General features: G+C 44.3%; 1 protein-coding gene across 1 annotated transcript; it reads left to right on the top strand.

Annotated features, from left to right (window-relative positions):
• The first annotated feature begins 543 nt into the window (after window positions 1–543).
• acin1a (apoptotic chromatin condensation inducer 1a) lies at window positions 544–18,111 on the top strand. The gene is made up of 18 exons (XM_058068250.1): window positions 544–718; window positions 3,018–3,083; window positions 3,181–3,292; window positions 3,378–3,433; window positions 4,491–7,052; window positions 7,707–7,862; window positions 8,003–8,082; window positions 10,970–11,027; window positions 12,090–12,129; window positions 12,261–12,403; window positions 12,480–12,623; window positions 12,722–12,899; window positions 13,163–13,308; window positions 15,027–15,134; window positions 15,215–15,322; window positions 15,410–15,722; window positions 16,858–16,958; window positions 17,026–18,111. Exons 1-18 carry the CDS (start codon window positions 581–583, stop codon window positions 17,326–17,328), a joined length of 4,812 nt encoding a protein of 1,603 aa, XP_057924233.1. The 5' UTR covers window positions 544–580; the 3' UTR covers window positions 17,329–18,111.
• The last annotated feature ends 91 nt before the right edge of the window (window positions 18,112–18,202 follow it).

Raw genomic sequence — 18,202 nt, 5'->3', positions numbered from 1 at the left:
ATTCTCTGCAAAAACGCCAGAGGGCAGAGTTTTCCTGAGCGTGCGCAACCACAACTCTTGTTGAGTCGCTCTTTCGTTTACTGTGAAAAATGGCAACTGAAGCGACATCCAAATCGTTCATATAGATATAAGTACATAATAACGGGCCACATTTCATCGTCTGTATTAATATAGATATTGTCGGTACTGGAAACAAAAATTTACAGACAGTCTACTGTGGTTTAAAGTGCTGCTTTTATTTTGAAGGCCCAACTTGACCAGCTGAAGGAGGTATTGTGCCGATGTTGCCCGAGTCTTTCCGAACTGATTTTATTTCTTAAAATACTGAAAACTATTAAAATGGGGGGCGCCGGCAAAGAAGGGCAAATATACGTTAGTTTCCCGCTGCGCAAATTAACACAAAATATAATATAACATTTAAATAAATATACAGTGTGTGAAAACTACTAAATAAGTGACGTTGAGTGAAAAGGAAGGGGAACCTTTTTCATATCGGTTGCCGGAAGTGGTGTGCTATGACGTCAGCAGTGGGAGGGCGTTGCTCGACGCTCTCGCTGGAAGCGGTCCAGAGGAACGGAAAATGGCGGACCTCGAAGACGTTACCCTGGACGGGAAGCCGCTCCAGTCCCTTCGTGTAGCCGATTTAAAAGCTGCCCTCAAGGAGAGAGGACTGTCGAAAAGCGGATACAAAAATGCTCTCGTCAAAAGACTCAAAGGGGTGAGTTTGGGCGCCAAATGCGGGGCCACCGTTGCAGCGAGCTAGGATAAAGATGAGACGGGCTGATGCTTTCTCGAGGCCGACATTCGAGCACTGTTGAACCGCGTAGTCGCTGGAATGTGGCGTTTGAACATTCCCACTCGGTTGAATAGTCTTCTTTTATACGCGCTGCTTGTTGGTAATTGTGTTTTCAGCGTGTGTGGATATACCGAAGACAGCAAGCAAGAGTTTAGCTAACTTCTCATCCCCAAATGTTGCATTGGTGGTGATGTTTCCCTGTTAGCATAGTAGCTATTTGGCTAACCCCGTTGAGTTTAGCGGTGGCCTCGGTGGATAGCTTCTCTTTACGAGTTTTTTTTGTTAAAAAAATATTCTTTTACCGGGCGATTTCCGCAAACATTTATATTTTTTCTGATTTCAGTATTTTTTTTGAATTGCTACTTTTGACGACTTACGGTCTGTGGATTCCCTAAAGGTGTTTGAGGCCTTTGAGCTACCGTAGGTCATCGAAGAGCTGATTTGTTTACTTTTCGACAGGACATCAACCAAAGGTTATCTTGAGCGAGGTATTTAATTTTTTTTAAATTGCGGCCAAAAACCTGATTCCTGTTTCAAGTTTGACAAGAGAGATATCGCGTCGGTATGCAATGAGCATATTTCTGGAGTATAATTTTTGTAATACTCATACCTAATCATTTCAGGCGTGTCTTGTCTAAACAAATATTTCAATGTCACATTGATTCATTGTGGCAAATCTTGCTTTGGAAAAAGTACTTTTACTTTGATGCAATTATTTAACTAGCTTCTGAGATGTTTATCTAATTTCTTATCATACTAACTAGTTTATATTTTAATCAAGCTAAAATTTCTTCAAAATCTCCGCCGTAAGCCGAGTTTGTATTATGGTGTACCCAGCATTCCTTGCTGGCACGGGTAACATTTTTGTTGTTAGCACTTAGTCATTGTTACCAGCAAAGAATGGTAGTTTTGTGTTTTAACTGGATGTTTTGCTGTGTAGTTTTTTTCCTTGTCAGACTGACTTTCTGTTAGACGCTGATGCTTCTTAATGAGAGAACAAGATCGTGTGAGATTAAAACGTGTTAAAAAATGGCATGAATCGAGCCTTATGTCAGTCATAAGCACTTCTGCGAGCATACAGCGCAAAATAGTGTAAGGTAGAAGAAGTTGTATATTAGTAGCATGTTTTTTTTGAAGCTGTGGCGATGGGCTGCATGACTAATATTAAAATATCGCTTTGCCCTGTTCTTGTAGACCCAATTCCTTGTATCGTCTGTTCTCCTGATGCCGCTAATAAGTAAAGTTTAATCAGCCACAACATTTTGCTGTAAATATGAGCAGGCGGTGTTAAATTATGAAACACAATAAAAAAATAGCACACAATGTTTCCCACATGGCTCAAATTTGCAAGATCTTCCAGTATTGTAAGTGCATACACCTTAAAACACTTTTTGCAGGTCGCCGAGTCTGCATTTTTTTGGGGTCATTTGGGTTAATACGGCGATGATGATATGTATTTCTCATTTCTGTGATGCGGCGCCATACATGCAACGAAGTTGGTCGTATTAAACATTTCCCAGTTCTGTGCCACCACGGGAAATAACGTGCATGTCAAGTTTTGCACTCAGCTACAATGTATTTTATTACCTCACGACTGACACACTTCTGCTTTTTGCTACTTTGTTAGCACCCTAGCAAGCATTGTTTTTGTGACACGTGGTCTCTATCTGGTCGCCGCTGTAGAAATGTGCTGCAGTTGAGTTCAGTTGTTGATTAATTGCACATTTGATCAAAGTTACAGAAGATTTGTCAGATCAAAATGAAATCACTGTGTATGACTTTGTGTAAACATTCACTACCTCCCGGTTTGCACTCTTAAACATTACAAGGAGTGTCGTTCTTTTAGCGTAAACATAAAGCTAATCTATAGTCATCTGTCTTGTGTGTCTTTTCATAACGACACATCACCATAAATGAGTTGCAGCAGTCTAGCCGCGTTGTTTTGTCAATTATTGTTAGTACATGTTATCTTCTAATAATGAAAATAAAACACATATTTAATAGAATATAGAGTCAATTGAAACAAATAAAATGAAGGATTGTATTGATTGGCCGCAGCCTTTGTTGTTATTTCCATTTTTTTTTCATTTCAGTAATTACGTTGATTGGGTTAATCTTGTGCCTCTTTTTGGGCGTCATGCTATTTTCTACTTTAATTGCTCCCCGTTTGTCATCCTTCTCAATGCACGAGATACTAATATCTCTTTTGCACCAACGCCAGGCTCTCATGCTGGAGAATCTGCAGAAGACCTCCACCCTCCACGGTGGGCGGCAACCAAACTTACAGGTCGGTGTCTGAAATCCGGTATTCTCATTACGGAGAGAACGTCATCACCGCTAAATAGTTGTCACAAAAAAGTACAATTTTATGTTTGTATTTTCAGATGGACGAGGAGATGAGCAACAATAGCTTTATCAAGCAGTATTTCGCCAAACAGCAGGAGCTTTTGAGGCAGCGGCTAGAAAGAGAGGCTCGTGAAGCATCTGAAATGAACGGTAGGTAGAATCTCAGTTTCTTGCTCCATGTGTGATATGATTGCCGTATAATTTTTTTTACATGTTTATTACATTTTGTGAACAGAGCAAGAGGATCACACAGAAGTAAATAACAGCACCCCCAGCCCTGCTCAAGCCCAGGTTAGGCTCAACTTTCTTCCTATACTGTTGATCTATCCCTTTCTTTATTGCCTTTTATTCTTCTTAGGATTCCTTCTTTAGGAATGGAATATTTCCATACTTGGAGCACACAGAACCAGTTTATGACCTTCTAAATACACTTTTTGTCATTATTAGAGCCCTCTTAGACATGAAATAACACGCCATTGTCTGTTTTACACTTGTATAGTCCAATATAATGAATGTAAAATAACAAAAATATGATGTGTTAGACATAAATCAGATATATCATAGACGACAAGTGTCCAAACCATCCCAGGAGCCATTTGAAGCTGTTTTTTTATTGGCCCCACTGCACCTTCAAAAAATATAATGTAACAAGAAACCTAAAAAAAAGTACAAACATTGGAAAAAAAATATTGCTTTATAATAATAAAGTCCAAATATTAAGAGTAAAAATATTGCAAGGAAAAAAGAAAAAGAAAAAAATTAGCTCAGCTCCATACTGTCAGAATTTTGGGGTCATTTTTGCATTGAAAACTATGTAACAAAAGTTTAGACTCTCTTCTTTCATCACAAAAAAGTTTGTTTTTAGCCTTGTTGGGTCTTTATAATCAACAGTATAACATACAGTGGTTTCGGAGACATGTTACTGGTTACTTTAACCAAAATAGTAATTGAATTGGGAACAGTACTTTGGTAACACATGTTTTGTGGACTTGGAGACGGCATTAGTTCAGGGGTGGGCAAACTCCGGCCCGAGGGCCCACATGTGGCCCACCAAGTGTTTGAATCCGGCCCGCCAGTTGCTTTCTAAGTACGTCAATTTTGAACACACACAAAATAATAATCTATTTACAGATGTTTGCGTGTATTTGAGTTATTTGCAGGTGTGTGCGTGCGTGTGACATGCGCACACAAACTATACATCCTTTACAATGGTGACAGATACACAACCAAACAAACTTTGTGAGAAAAAAACGAGGTAGCATGAGGGCGTGATGTCTGCAGCGAGGGGCTGTACTGCCAAAGCACATACCACCATAATAAACATTTCAACCACCATTTTTCTTGTCAGGATGTGACCCCCGCCTCAGCTGACCATCACAAGTCATCACCAGGCCCCTCTGACGGAGAGGGCCTCTTTGCCGCAGAAAACGAGGGAGAAGCTAACAGCAACCAGGAAGCTCACATGTCCACTTCTCCCGCCTCTGGCTCGGTTGCAATGCACATTCCCGGCGGTGGCGGTGGCGATCACCACGTGGACAAGAGTGCCGCAGCAAGCGACTTCCTTGCCGACAGTGACGACGACGACAGCGAGGATGGCGAGGACGACGGCGACGACGAAGACTGGGACAGCAACATTCGGAGGAGAGCCCCGAGACAGCCGGCCAGGGGGCCCACAGCTCCGGAGAGGTGTGGAGCATCTTGTCAACAACCCCAGCAGCAGCACATCCCTTCCCTCTTGTCTCCTCAACTCCGCCAGCCAACCCCTCCTCCCTCACCACCCCCCGAGTTATCATTCCCCTTACCCGACACCCCCAAACAGAGCCCCCCAAGTCCAGATGTAGCCCCAGCTAGGCGCTCACCCAGTAGCTCCAGCTCCGGTTCCTCCAGCAGCGATAGCCGCAGTAGCAGTCCAGAGCCGCAGAGAAGTGGACACGTGGAGCGCAAACCCGGCCCTTTAACTCTCCTGGCGCGCAAAATGGAATCCGAGGGAGCTTTCTCTGGAGCGGGTTGGCACGGTGGCAACGGGGAAGGCGGCAGAAAAGACGGCGTTACACCAGAACATGCCGTGGCTCACACGGCCTCCACCGCCGGCCATGTGCTCTTTTCCATGACGCCAGGCACCGTTGACCAGGGCGCTGGCGGAGCACAGTCAGCCCATAGCCACGTTCCTGTGAGTGTCCTCAAGGCTTCCGCGGCGGAAGAATCTGAACTAGAGGCAGAAAGAGAGCGACTAAGAACCCTTGAGCAAGAGCAAGCGATGGAGGAAGAGCGAAAAAGAGCTCTGGAAAGACAGGAGCGAGAAAAAGCCTTGCAGCTGGAGAAAGAACTTGCTCTAGAAAGAGAGAGGCAGGAGAGGGAAGAAGCTCTGGCCAAAGAGCAGGCAGAGCGAGAGCAAGCACTGGCAAGAGAGAGAGCCCTCGAGCTGGAAAGGCAAAGAGCCTTGGAGCAGGAACTTCTCCAGCGCCAGCGGGAGGAGCGAGAGAAAGAGTTAGAAAGACTCCAGGCTCTGGAGCGGGAGCGAGAGGAACGAGAAAAGGCCTTGGAGGAGGAACGAAGAGAAAAGGAACGAATAGAGAGAGAGAAGATGCTGGAGCAGGAACGGCTGGAGAGGGAGAAAGCTCTGGAGCTCGAGCGACTGCAAGCCTTGGAGCAAGAGCGGATGGAAAAAGAGCGAGCCCTAGAGCTTGAGCGACTGGAGAGGGAGCGAGTCCTCGAGCTTGAGCGACTGGAGAGGGAGCGAGTCCTCGAGCTTGAGCGACTGGAGAGGGAGCGAGTCCTAGAGCTTGAGCGACTAGAGAGGGAGAAAGCTCTAGAGCTTGAGCGACTAGAGCGGGAGAGAGCCCTAGAGCTTGAGCAACTAGAGAGGGAGAAAGCTCTAGAGGTTGAGCGACTAGAGAGGGAGAAAGCTCTTGAGCTTGAGCAACTAGAGAGGGAGAAAGCTCTAGAGCTTGAGCGACAAGAGAGGGAGAAAGCTCTAGAGCTTGAGCGACAAGAGAGGGAGAAAGCTCTAGAGCTTGAGCGACAAGAGAGGGAGAAAGCTCTAGAGCTTGAGCGACTAGAAAAGGAGCGAGCGCTAGAGCTTGAGCGACTTGAGGCCCTAGAGCAAGAGCGACTAGAGCGGGAGAGAGCCCTAGAGCAGGAAAAACTAGAAAAAGCGAACGCCTTAGAGCAAGAGCGACTAGAGCAGAAAAAGGAGAGCATCGAGACGGAAACAGCCAAAGAGTTAGACGCCGAGCGCCCTCCGTCCAAATGCGGCGGCGAGCCGGGTCTCACCCCTCCCGTCGCCCCTCCCCTTTCCGCAGGACCAGATAGAAAAACAGAGGCGGTCGACAAGGAAGATGCCAGCGCCCCCACACCAGCAGAATCGAGGTCACCCATGTCACCGACATCGCTGTCATCTCCGCAGTCGTCACTCAAGAAGTTCCGCTTCTTAAGGGACCCTCCAGTCCAATCCCCCACCCCTTCCATGGTCATCAAGCGGCCGCGTACTTTCTCTGACACCCCCCCTGTCTCATCCAGTTTTGGAGAAGAGAAGGAAGGACAGCAAAGGCAGCAGGACGTCGGTGCCGGACCGCCGGGTCCAGTGGGCAGCCAGTCCAAGGAAGACCCAGCTTTGAACAAAAACAGCTCCAAAGAGAGCCTCACGGGTCCGGTATCGGAGGACACTGATAAAGATGATTCCACGATCCAGGAAGAGCCCGCCAAGACCACAAAAGATGCGGGTCCTTCAGCTCCAGTGGATGCTACACAGTGGCAGGAAAGAGACGGAAAGGAAGTGAAAAAAACAAGAAAACGCTCATCCTCTAATGACTCGTCGTCTTCTGAATCTGATTCTGGGTCGTCGTCATCCCGGTCTTCTTCCTCATCTTCCTCTTCTCCTGACAAGACATCCATTTCAAGAAGCAGAAGGGTAGGCAATCCACATACAAACATTTGACTACTTTTGAATTATGTGCAATAATATAGCCATCTTTAATAAACACACAACACAGATTTTACCACAAGTCATTTTTGTATTAAAAATAGACTTTTGTTTTTAGTTAGCAGCTACAATTTTGGTTTTATTTCATTTGAACATGCGTCAGATTACAATTGAATGCATCACATAATCAGTTCCCAGTTCCACATGTCCAAAAGGAGTAGGAAGAAGCAAAGCTTATTAAATCCTACCCCTCCATCTGGTACTTTTACAATCAGTAACTGTTACATTTGTTCACTTCCTGCTTTCCATAAGCTAGACATAATTAGTGTCCTCATTACGCAACACTGTGGTTGCACATGACTTACAGACACACAGCCTGCAAGATGATAAAGTATTTGTAACAAAAGCATCTAGTATGCATTCTTATCGTTCGCTTTGTGTGTTCCTAAATGCATCACAATCTCAGCTCAGTGAATTTTTGCCACCACTAGGTGTCGCCATCCCTTTTACGGAAACACAGCACATGTTAAATTGTATATCCTACCTTACTAGTCAAATTATGAAATACAATATGAACTTATAGTTTGGAAAACTACAGTTATGTTTGTCGTAATCCTTTTCCGCCTGCTTGTTTGCCTTTAGGAAGGAAAACCTCAAGGAAAGGCCTCACCACAGCGTAGCGTGTCTGCTGTGGCCCAGGATGATAGCATAAACGAAATACCAAAGGCCTCCCCTTACAAAAGAGAGAGATCTGTAGAGAAGACTAACACACCTGATGATGGAGCGAGCCGGGCTAAGGTCGGTGACCGTCACCTTCTATTTTACTACCGTTCTTATGACAGGTTATACATTTGTAATGATGGCTTTCCACCCTGAACCCTTTTTCTATGTTAACACCAATGTTGCTGCCCTCCACCCCCTTCCCCTTAAAACTCCAGAAACCATTCCTTCAATCAACAACTAGGGAAGAGAGGAAGAGAAACGACAGCGAAGGATTGGAGGAAAAAGACGAACAAAGGTCTGCTGCATTTACGTCTTTGTTCTGTGGGGTGACTACAGCCACAAATGAATGTCATGCGTATGAGTGGCTGATAATCAAAGACCTGATCAAAATCAGTTGAAAAATTGCTTGAATATTAATTTTGCACATATGGACGGACCTTAATGAGGTTTTAAGCAGAGCTACAATATGCAAAGGCAAGAAACGAGAGTGAGACAAAAAAAATTTCGGAAATTTATAAGTAAATAATAATATAAATTAAAATAATTAAATAAAAAATAACTTAAAATAATTAAATTAAAAAATTAAAATAAAATAAATTTTTAATTAATACATAATATAATAATAATGCAATAATAATAATAAATAAATAATTAAATGTAAAACTAAAATAGGTTGTTTTTCCACCTGATCAAAAATTTAAGACTACAGGCTATGAAAGCCAAAATCTGCTCAAAGTTCTCATTTTCTGTCAGGCATTCTCACGGTCATGTGAACGTGGTCGGATCGTCGAGCTGCATAAGCAAGGCCTCACATAGCGTGCCATTGTTGCTGAGGTTGGACGCAGTAAGACGGTCATTAAAAAATGTTTTTGAAAGATCCTGAGCATAACGGAACAAAAAAAGTCAACTGGTAGACCCCAAAAAATTACACCTGCGCTGAGCCGGAGGATCCGATTGGACCCTGGCTCGTTTAGACTTTGCCAGGGAGCTTCAAACATGGGACACTGAAAGGTGGAAAAAGGTTTTTTATCCTCGGATGAGAAAAATTTAACCTTCACGTGACAAGGAGTTTTCTACCCGGCACAGTGGAGGGGTGTCCATCCTGATCTTGGGTGCTTTTTCATTCATTGGAACACCAGAGCTTCAGGTGGTGCGGGGTCGTCAAACGGCGGTCGGTTTAGCGGGCATCCCTGATGACTGTGAGGGCCCTCGTATGTTGTCAATGCTGGTATGACCAAGGACTTCTTCAGGGAGAATAACATCACTCTTTTGGACCATCCATGTTCCCCTGATTGAAATCCCATACAGGATGGGATTTGCGAATGGATGGCAAGCGAATTTTACAAAAACGGCCATCAGTTCCAAAAAGTTTATGCACTTGGGGAAGCCATCTTCATGTTCCCAATAGCCGCCTGGTAACACTCACATCGAGCATGACCAAATTTTTGAAGTGATGAACAAGAATGCTGGAGCTTTTGAGTGATGGTCTTACACTTTCCATTAGGTGATAAACAGCCTATTTCACTCGAGTTGTTGTTTTCAATAAAGGGCTTTTTGTCTCACTCCCCCTTCTTTCTTTTACATATTGTAGCTCCACCTAAAACCTCATGAAGATCCAAATGTGCAAACGCTCAATTGTAGCTATTTTTTCAACTGGTTTTAAGATTTTGATCAGGTCTGTATAATCTGTAGCACCTTTGATTCGTGCCAACTGCCACAGAAATGTATTTTCCAACCCTGTTCCTTATTAATTTCTTCAGAAATGTTTTTTTAACATTGCAAGTTGAAAAAACAGTGAAAATGTATGAAAAGTGGAACTTATATTGAATATTATGATGAATGAGGATCATTTAGTATGTGTTTCACAAACAAAGAAATGGGAAATGTTTTGCACCATGAACACTTTATTTTTTTAAATGCCACTTATGATGCGGTTCTAGTTCCCCTTGGGAATGTTCCCTCTGGGAAATTAAAAACGTACAGTTGTCCCGTGCTTCAAACACAGCTCCCTCACTTAATTTTGTGTGCAAAGTAAGCTTCAACATAAAGCAATGCAGTATTCATCTGAATTTCCCAATAGCACAATAATGCTATTACAAATATATAATAAATGCACCCATTTAATTTAGTTTGGAAGAAAGATTCGAACATGTATGAAACTTTTCATTATTACCACAGCAGCTCTGTTGGATCAAAAGTATAAAATATACACAAGAATCTGAAGAAAACTATGTACAAATGGAGAAAAAACACCTTTCTGGTTTTGTTTTTTTCCCGTGTAATTGTGGCTGCAATACTCAGATACCCAATTCCTTGTTGAAGAGATTTTAGCCGCAAAATCGATTGAATGCAGTTTAAAAAAGATGAAATAATTGATTTTAAGATGTTAACATGGGCATGCAGCGTAGCTAATATGTAACCTTGTCACTTTCACGCTGAAAATGTCACGTATAAGTATTTTCCGTCAGGCGATAGTCGCGGCTACCTTGAAGACAACACGTGGGTCTTCTTTTATTCATAATTGAAAAAGAACAGCTACTCTCGCGGTGTAACGGGGGCCTAACATATCATTAGCTAATGGCTCAAGCTAACAACAAGCGACACCTTCGCCCCCGTTAGTGTGTCGCCGGCATGGGGAGCGGACATGAACGCTGACGGTGAAGAGTAGCCTGCGGCGGGAGAATAGGTATGGCGGATGGAGGGAGGGAAGGAGCGAGAGAGCGAGCGAGAGCGATTAGCTCGCTGCGGCAGTCTGCGTGTGTGTGTCTGCTGCGTTAAAGCAGTACGTCATGTTTTCATTGACAAGTTGCATTAGTCGGCTTGGCGGTGTTGTCGCCAGCTTTGGCGGTTTTGGTCTGGCGCGGATTGACACATCGGGGCAAGAGGCGGACTGCGGTGCTTGGCGCATTACTACGCCTTGTGATGCGTGCTTCATGCAAGGTTTTTCCCCAGACACGTCTCGTCAACTGGTCCTAGTTAATGTCACTTCTGCTCTCCTCCCGTTTACATGCATTTTGAATGACTGCATGGAGGTATTATATTTATTAGTTTTAAAGGGGAACCTGTTGATTGAAAATTGTACTCATTCTCAATATGTCTATTATTGTTTTGTATATTCACCAGTAATTTAATAATTTGATTTCTCTCTGTCCCCTGCTTCTGTGAATGTCGACGTAATGAAGGACGGGGATTGAGTCTGCAATGGCAGATTCAGAGAAGGTTCCGGAGACCAGCGAGGAGGTGAGGATGCCGCTACATTCATTTTCTACCGCTTATCCTCACAAGGGTCGCAGGGGTGCTGGAGCCTATCCCAGCTGTCTTCGGGCGACAGGCGGGATACATGCTGGACTTGTGGCCAGCCAATCACAGGGCACATATAGACAAACAACCATTCACACTCACATTCATACCTATGGACAATTTGGAGTTGCTAATTAACCTAGCTGTGAGGTCTGCGCTCTGACCACACGACCTCACAGCTAGGAGACCCGGGTTCAATCCCACCCTCGGCCATTTCTGTGTGGAGTTTGTGTGTTCTCCCCGTGCATGCGTGGGTTTTCTCCGGGTACTCCGGTTTCCTCCCACATTCCAAAAAAACATGCTAGGTTAATTAGCGACTCCAAATTGTCCATAGGTATGAATGTGAGTGTGAATGGTTGTTTGTCTATATGTGCCCTGTGATTGGCTGGCCACCAGTCCAGGGTGTACCCCGCCTCTCGCCCGAAGACAGCTGGGATAGGCTCCAGCACCCCCGACGACCATTGTGAGGCTAAGCGGTAGAAAATGAATGAATGAATGTTTTCAAGAAATTCGTGTGAGTCTAACCGGTTTGCTCGCTACAGAGCGGTCATCTGGCGTCCATGTTGCAATGTGGTGTAAACAATGAATAATAGCCGTTTAATGATGACTATAGGGGTGTTATTCCATGTCTACAGGGCTCTAATAATGTGGAAATACGGATTTGGAAAGTTAAACAGGTTTTCTATGCTCTTACTACAAAAATATTCCTTTTTTTTATAAGCATTGAAATTCATTTAAAGCGGTCTGGTCTCGAACAAGGGACAACTGTATTTATAAGGTATATCTATCTGAGAATATACAGTATGATGATAAACACTCCCTGGCCAAAAAGGTCATGCTTTTAAGATTTATTCTTATTTCAGAGTGGCAGACATTTTTAGCCAAAGTGCTGCAAAGTTTTACCACTTCCACTTTTTCCATGAGACTCTTGTCACACATCCGTACTATAAAAGCCAAATCTTTGACCTTATGTCACTATGCTGACTCATATTCGTGTTGCAGACACCCAAGGCCTTCTCGACTCGGAAGATCTCTCTTGGCAGTGAGTATACCGTTGTTAGTTGTTGGTTGTATTTCATCATTTCCTGCATTGTTGCTACTACTATGTGAATGCCAACACACATGAATGTATGGTATGCGCTGAGCCGTGTTGTTGTACTGCTGTCATGGCAGGCAGTAAGTCATCTCCAGGCAGAGGCAGCACGGACAACGATCAGGATTGTGGGACAGCTGGTGGTCGCAAGAGGAGGTGGGGTTCCAGCACCGTGGTCACGGTCAAGAAGCCTTCCATTAGCATCACCACAGATTCACTGAAGGTATTTGCAGCATCCATATGTTCTGCTAGCTTGAAGCACGCGTGCTTATTTGATTTATTTATTTGCCCCCCCTCAGTCGCTGATCCCAGACATTAAGCCATGTGCAGGCCAAGATGCTATTGTGGACCTGTACCCCGAGGAAGCTGTCCTGTCCGGTGCTGAGGAAGAAGACCCAGAAAGCTCGGAGCAGGACCTTCAGATCAGACGCACCGTCACACAAGTATTGTCTTCACTTACTTTAAATACTGCGTTTCCAAGTCGCGTGACTCTCCTTTACCCGGACGACTCTCTCTCTCTCTCTCTCTCTCGAAACTAAAGGTGGTGGCGTCAGACAGCCAGGAGAACGGACAAAAGGAGGCGAAGAGGAGCAGGAGGGAGGAGTCTGAGGTGAACGACGTACAAAGCGACGCAACTCATGAAGACAAAAGCTCCGTTCCTGAAGACATGGAAACTCAGTCACCGTCCCAACCCAGCCAAGATGTAGAACTCAGCACTGGTAACGATACTAAATACTACTTGGCAATACTTTAAAGTGGTGGGGGGGGGGGGGGGGGGGGGGCAGACCTGTTCCACAGAGGGCCACATACTGAAGGATGCAAGGGATTTGGTCATATTTTGTTCATATTTCGACTGGTAAATTTTGTGGTATTTCCTTATTCCCATAGTTTTTATACTTTATACAATATAAAACGGAGTTCTCCGGTATTCAGTAAAGCAGTTTTTCAGACTCGTCCCCCTTCTTTTTTTTCCCACCCACAGTGAGCACAGGTGAAACCATCATTCGTCGCTCCATCAGCCAGCAGAAAACGGGTGTTTCCATCACCATTGACGACCCCGTACGCACCAACCGACAACCATCACCACCACGAGGCAAAGTTTCCAACATTGTTCATGTTAGCAACTTGGTGAGAAAACATTTTATTGCCATTTATTTCCTCTCAAATCTCTAAATGTTGACCTCCGATGTGTGTGCTAATTAATAGTAGAGAAGATCTCCCATCCGCTCCAGTTCATTCTTGTCTGGCAAACGATACACAATTCATGGGGGAAAATGCACTCAAAATTCACATGTTACACTGGCGCTGTCATTATGAACAAATAAAACAATGCACTGCTAATGTACGTGTGCTATGCAACTAAAGAATAAATGTTATGTAAGTCGACAGGACTTGTTGAAATAAAACGATGGCCAAACACGAAGCACCCTGCTGTCCAAAATGAAACACTTCACCCACCGATATGTGAAAATATTCTAAAAACGGCCATGAAAGAAGCCTGCAGAGCAACACAAGGCGCCTTGCTTGCACTGGAGAGTTGGAGTATGTTAGCTTGTGCTTCTTTATTCATACTGGGAGTTACAGTCGACACGACTAGGTGTGAGCACATGTGCGATGTCCAGGTGGGCAAACTGGCTAAGCGTCGTAACATCAAAACTGTAGCCGGCAACATGACTTGCAGTGTTATTGTTGCATGCTTGAGTCGCCAAAATAGTCAAACATGTCTACACAAAGTAACCGATAACTAAATATTGATGCACAATACCCATGCAAAAAAAAAACACCCATATATTCCTGCTGCAAGGCATGCTGGGCCAAAATATGTTGAGCTTCCCAGAGAAGTAAACAATGAGAATTTAACACATCCAGTGTTTTATTGTTCATAGTTCATGTTGTTGTTGTTGCAGCTGGACTACCCAGCATGCCTTGCGGGTATTAGGAAATAACAGTTTTTTTATTGAGTCGCTTGAGTCACCAAAATAGTCAAACATGTCTACACAAACTAACCAATAAATATTGATGCACAATTCCCATGCCAAAAAAAAACACCCATATATTCCTGCCGCAAGGCATGCTGGGGCATATGTTGAGCTTGTCAGAGAAGTAAACAATGAGAAGTTAACACATCCAATGTTTTATTGTTCATAGTTTATGTTGTTGCAGCTGGACTACCCAGCATGCCTTGCGGGTATTAGGAAATAACAGTTTTGTTATTGAGTCGCCAAAATAGTCAAACATGTCTACACAAAGTAACCGATAAATAAATATTGATGCACGATACCCATGCAAAAAAAAAAACCCACCCATATATTCTTGCCGCAAGGCATGCTGGGGCAAAGTATGTTGAGCTTCCCAGAGAAATTAACAATGAAGAGTTAACACATCCAATGTTTTATTGTTCATAGTTCATGTTGTTGTTGCCTCTGGACTACCCAGCATGCCTTGCGGGTACTAGGAAATAAATAAAATAATCGGAAATAAATAAAATAATATTAATACATAAATAATAATAAATTAATAAGAATAACAATAATAATAAATAATAGGAAATAATAATAATAATAATAAATAATAGGAAATAATTATAATAATAATACGGTTTTAAGTTGGTTTTAGTGCTTAGTTGTTGTTTATTACCCACACAGTCTAAGTAGTAGTAGTAGTAGTAGCTTTATGTGATGCGTTAACTCGATGTGGATGTGTTTTCATTTGGTTGCACCGTGAGGAAGTATGTCTTTCTGTTTGATGACAACCTATATGTAGACCCCCCCCAATGTGGCGCACCCCTGTGCTCTGTCCATGTCAGTCATCCTTCCCTTCATGAAGGCTGAATTGTTGTCATTTAGGTGAGGCCGTTCACTCTCGGCCAGCTGAAGGAGTTGCTGGGCAGGACCGGCACCCTGGTGGAGGACGGCTTCTGGATCGACAAAATCAAGTCCCACTGCTACGTCACTGTGAGTTACGGCCGCGCGGGATCTCCTGGCGAAGGGCCGCGGTTCACTTAGTGACCTGTGTTCCTGGTTGTGTGGTCTAGTACTCGAGCTCAGAGGAGGCGGTCGCCACGCGGGAAGCTCTTCACGGAGTCAAGTGGCCTCAGAGCAACCCAAAAGTTCTTAGCGTAGACTTCTGCCAGCAAGATGAGGTAAGCGGCCGCCTCCGTCAGTCAGTCAAGCGTGTGTGTGTGTGAACCGTTTGTGTGTTAACACTGAGAGTGTGTGTCTGTGTGTAGCTGGACTTCCACAAAGCCTTGGGAACAGCAGACAAACCCGCCACCGAGGAGCGCTGGCCAGGTTCCACCCGTTGTCTCGCCACCGGCCTGCCCTCGCTCCTCCCCGAGCGAGACCAGTGGGCGGAGCGTGAGCGGGAAATGGAGCGGCGGGAGAAGGCCCGGTCGGAGCGGGAGTGGGATCGAGACAAGGTCCGTGAGTTCGGGAAGCCCGGCGAGGAGAAGGACAAGGAGGCGGGCGGGCGGCGGTCACGCTCCAGAGACGGGCGACGCAAGGAGAGGGCGAAGAGCAAGGAGAAGAAGAGCGAAAAGAAAGGTGAGTAGGCGGGGGCGGCGTCATCGTCGTCACATGATCTGTGTTGAATCTGGGGCGTCCAAACTTTTTCCAGCCAGGGTCCCATCCTGTATACTTTGATGGTTTGTATACTTGGAAGTCGAGAAAGAAAATACTGCATGTTAACTTTGTCAAAGGCGGGGTACACCCTGGACTGGTGGCCAGCCAATCACAGGGCACATATAGACAAACAACCATTCACACTCACATTCATACCTATGGACAATTTGGAGTCGCTAATTAACCTAGCATGTTTTTGGAATGTGGGAGGAAACCGGAGTACCCGGAGAAAAACCCACGCATGCACGGGGAGAACATGCAAACTCCACACAGAGATGGCCTAGGGTGGAATTGAACCCTGGTCTCCTAGCTGTGAGGTCTGCGCGCTAACCGCTCGACCACCGTGCTGCCCCATTTTCTGTTTAGTATAATAATCATTACAAAATGACTTTATTCCCAAACTTTTCCTTGAACCTCATTTCCCAAAAAATACACATTTATTTTCGGTTTCTTGTCTTTTTTTTTTTACGGATTTTTACAACAATTTATTTTTTTTTAATCAGATTTTTCCACATCACAATTATATACACACATTTACACATTTATGCACATTATACACATTTATTTTTGGTTTCTTGTCATTTTTTTACTGATTTTCACAACATTTTTTTTTTAATCAGATTTTTCCACATCATAATTATATACACACATTTATACATTTATACACATTTATTTTTGGTTTCTTGTCATTTTTTTACAGATTTTTACAACAAACATTTTTTTTTAAAAAATCTGATTTTTCCACATCACAATTATATACACACATTTATACACATTATACACATTTATTTTTGGTTTCTTGTCATTTTTTTACGGATTTTTACAACCAAATTTTTTTTACATCAGATTTTTCCACATCACAATTATATTCTCATAAATTGCACATTTTTTGTGAGCTTACAGCTTTTGTCTGGTAATACTTTGATTTATTTTCAGGTTTTCCTGCTAAATGCCTGTACTATACACTGTACACACTGTACTACAGTATGCCACAATCAATAGGGTTCTTTGCTGTTGGAACATGAATGGAGACGCTTGCATGTGTTTTTTTCTGAAGAGAAAGCAGCCGAAGAACCACCCGCTAAGCTTCTGGACGACCTGTTTCGTAAAACCAAAGCGACTCCTTGCATCTACTGGCTGCCACTGACGGAGGAACAGGTGATGCAACATGAGTCGTCTTGTTTTTTTTTTTTTTATTGCTCACACATCCTCATTCAACACGCAGACGATGGAGAGGGAAGCCGCCAGGGCGGAACGCATGAAGGAGCGCGAGAAGCGGCTGAAGCAGCAGCAGGAGGAGAAGGAGAAAAAAAGGGAAGAAGAGCGCAAGGAGAGGATTAAAGGCGGCAGCGTGGCGGCGGGAGAGCGCGGCGACGGGGAGAAGGACAAGGAGCGGGACAGAGGTAAAGACAGGGACAGGGACAACGACAAACGCAGCAGGGATGGCTACCGCAGGCCGGGGGCGAGCGGGGAAAGCGGGAGCAGGCGCTCGCGGAGTCGCAGCGAACCGCGAGACAGGCGGCGTTAGCGGAGACCACTTTTTCCTCCGTTTGCCTTTTTTTTTTTTTTTTTTGTTCCAAGCGAGACCCCCCAGCAAAAAGGACCAATCGTGTCGTCACTCTTGTCAAAGCACATGTCCCTCCAGAAGTGGGCGTGCGGCGAGGTTGGCGTCTCGTTGGCGCGCATCATCAGCAAGAATAACGATAGGACGCGTCACCGCCATCTTTCTGCAAATGTTACATTGGCGACAGGCGTTTAAAAAAATAAATAAATAAAAAATTTGCAATCATGCAGAAAATACATTTATAACATCCGTGGAGAAATATTTATTATCATAACGACCTTTTTATCCCCGCCTCCCTCCTTCGGCACGCCACTCACTCTTCATCTCCACCTTCACTCAAAAGGGGACCACCGTGGCTGTGAGTGATGTCACTCCTCAAGCTTTGATGTATATTGTCCTTATTCCGTCATTTCCCGTACGGGTGCCATCATTTTTTTTTTGCTCCTTGCCTGCGCATTCAACAGCCCTGCACTGAGAACGAGGAGGCCTTACGACGGCACGGACGGAAAAGGAGCGCATCAATCTCTCTCTCTCGGTGCCGCTTGGAATCAGAGAGGAGAAAAAAATAAAGCGTGTGCTATTTTGTACAGACGTGTAATCACAAATCCACCTTTTTAAATGAGGCAGCTTTGGAGTATTATGGAGCTTATAGGCGATGCAGTGTTTCTCTCCAGCTTTTTTTTTTTTTTTTAATTCCAAACCCAAGATTCTCTTAAAATGGAGGAGGCGATGCTTTTTTTTTTCTTTCACACCAGACACAACTTTTATCATTGATTGCTGCCTTCCCTCGGCAGGCGAGGAGAAGGAGGCTGTACGATTTTGAGTTTTTTGTCGTTAT

Source organism: Doryrhamphus excisus, chromosome 3 (assembly GCF_030265055.1).
Source record: "Doryrhamphus excisus isolate RoL2022-K1 chromosome 3, RoL_Dexc_1.0, whole genome shotgun sequence".
NCBI classification, from domain to species: domain Eukaryota; kingdom Metazoa; phylum Chordata; class Actinopteri; order Syngnathiformes; family Syngnathidae; genus Doryrhamphus; species Doryrhamphus excisus.
This window is presented reverse-complemented; position numbering and strand designations above follow the sequence as displayed.

Coding starts and splice junctions, on each gene's coding strand:
- acin1a (XM_058068250.1), top strand. CDS start 581: ATGGCGGACCTCGAAGACGTTACCCTGGACGGGAAGCCGCTCCAGTCC. Junction 15,135..15,214: donor AGTCCCACTGCTACGTCACT/GTGAGTTACGGC, acceptor TGTGTGGTCTAG/TACTCGAGCTCAGAGGAGGC. Junction 15,723..16,857: donor GAAGAAGAGCGAAAAGAAAG/GTGAGTAGGCGG, acceptor TTTTTTCTGAAG/AGAAAGCAGCCGAAGAACCA.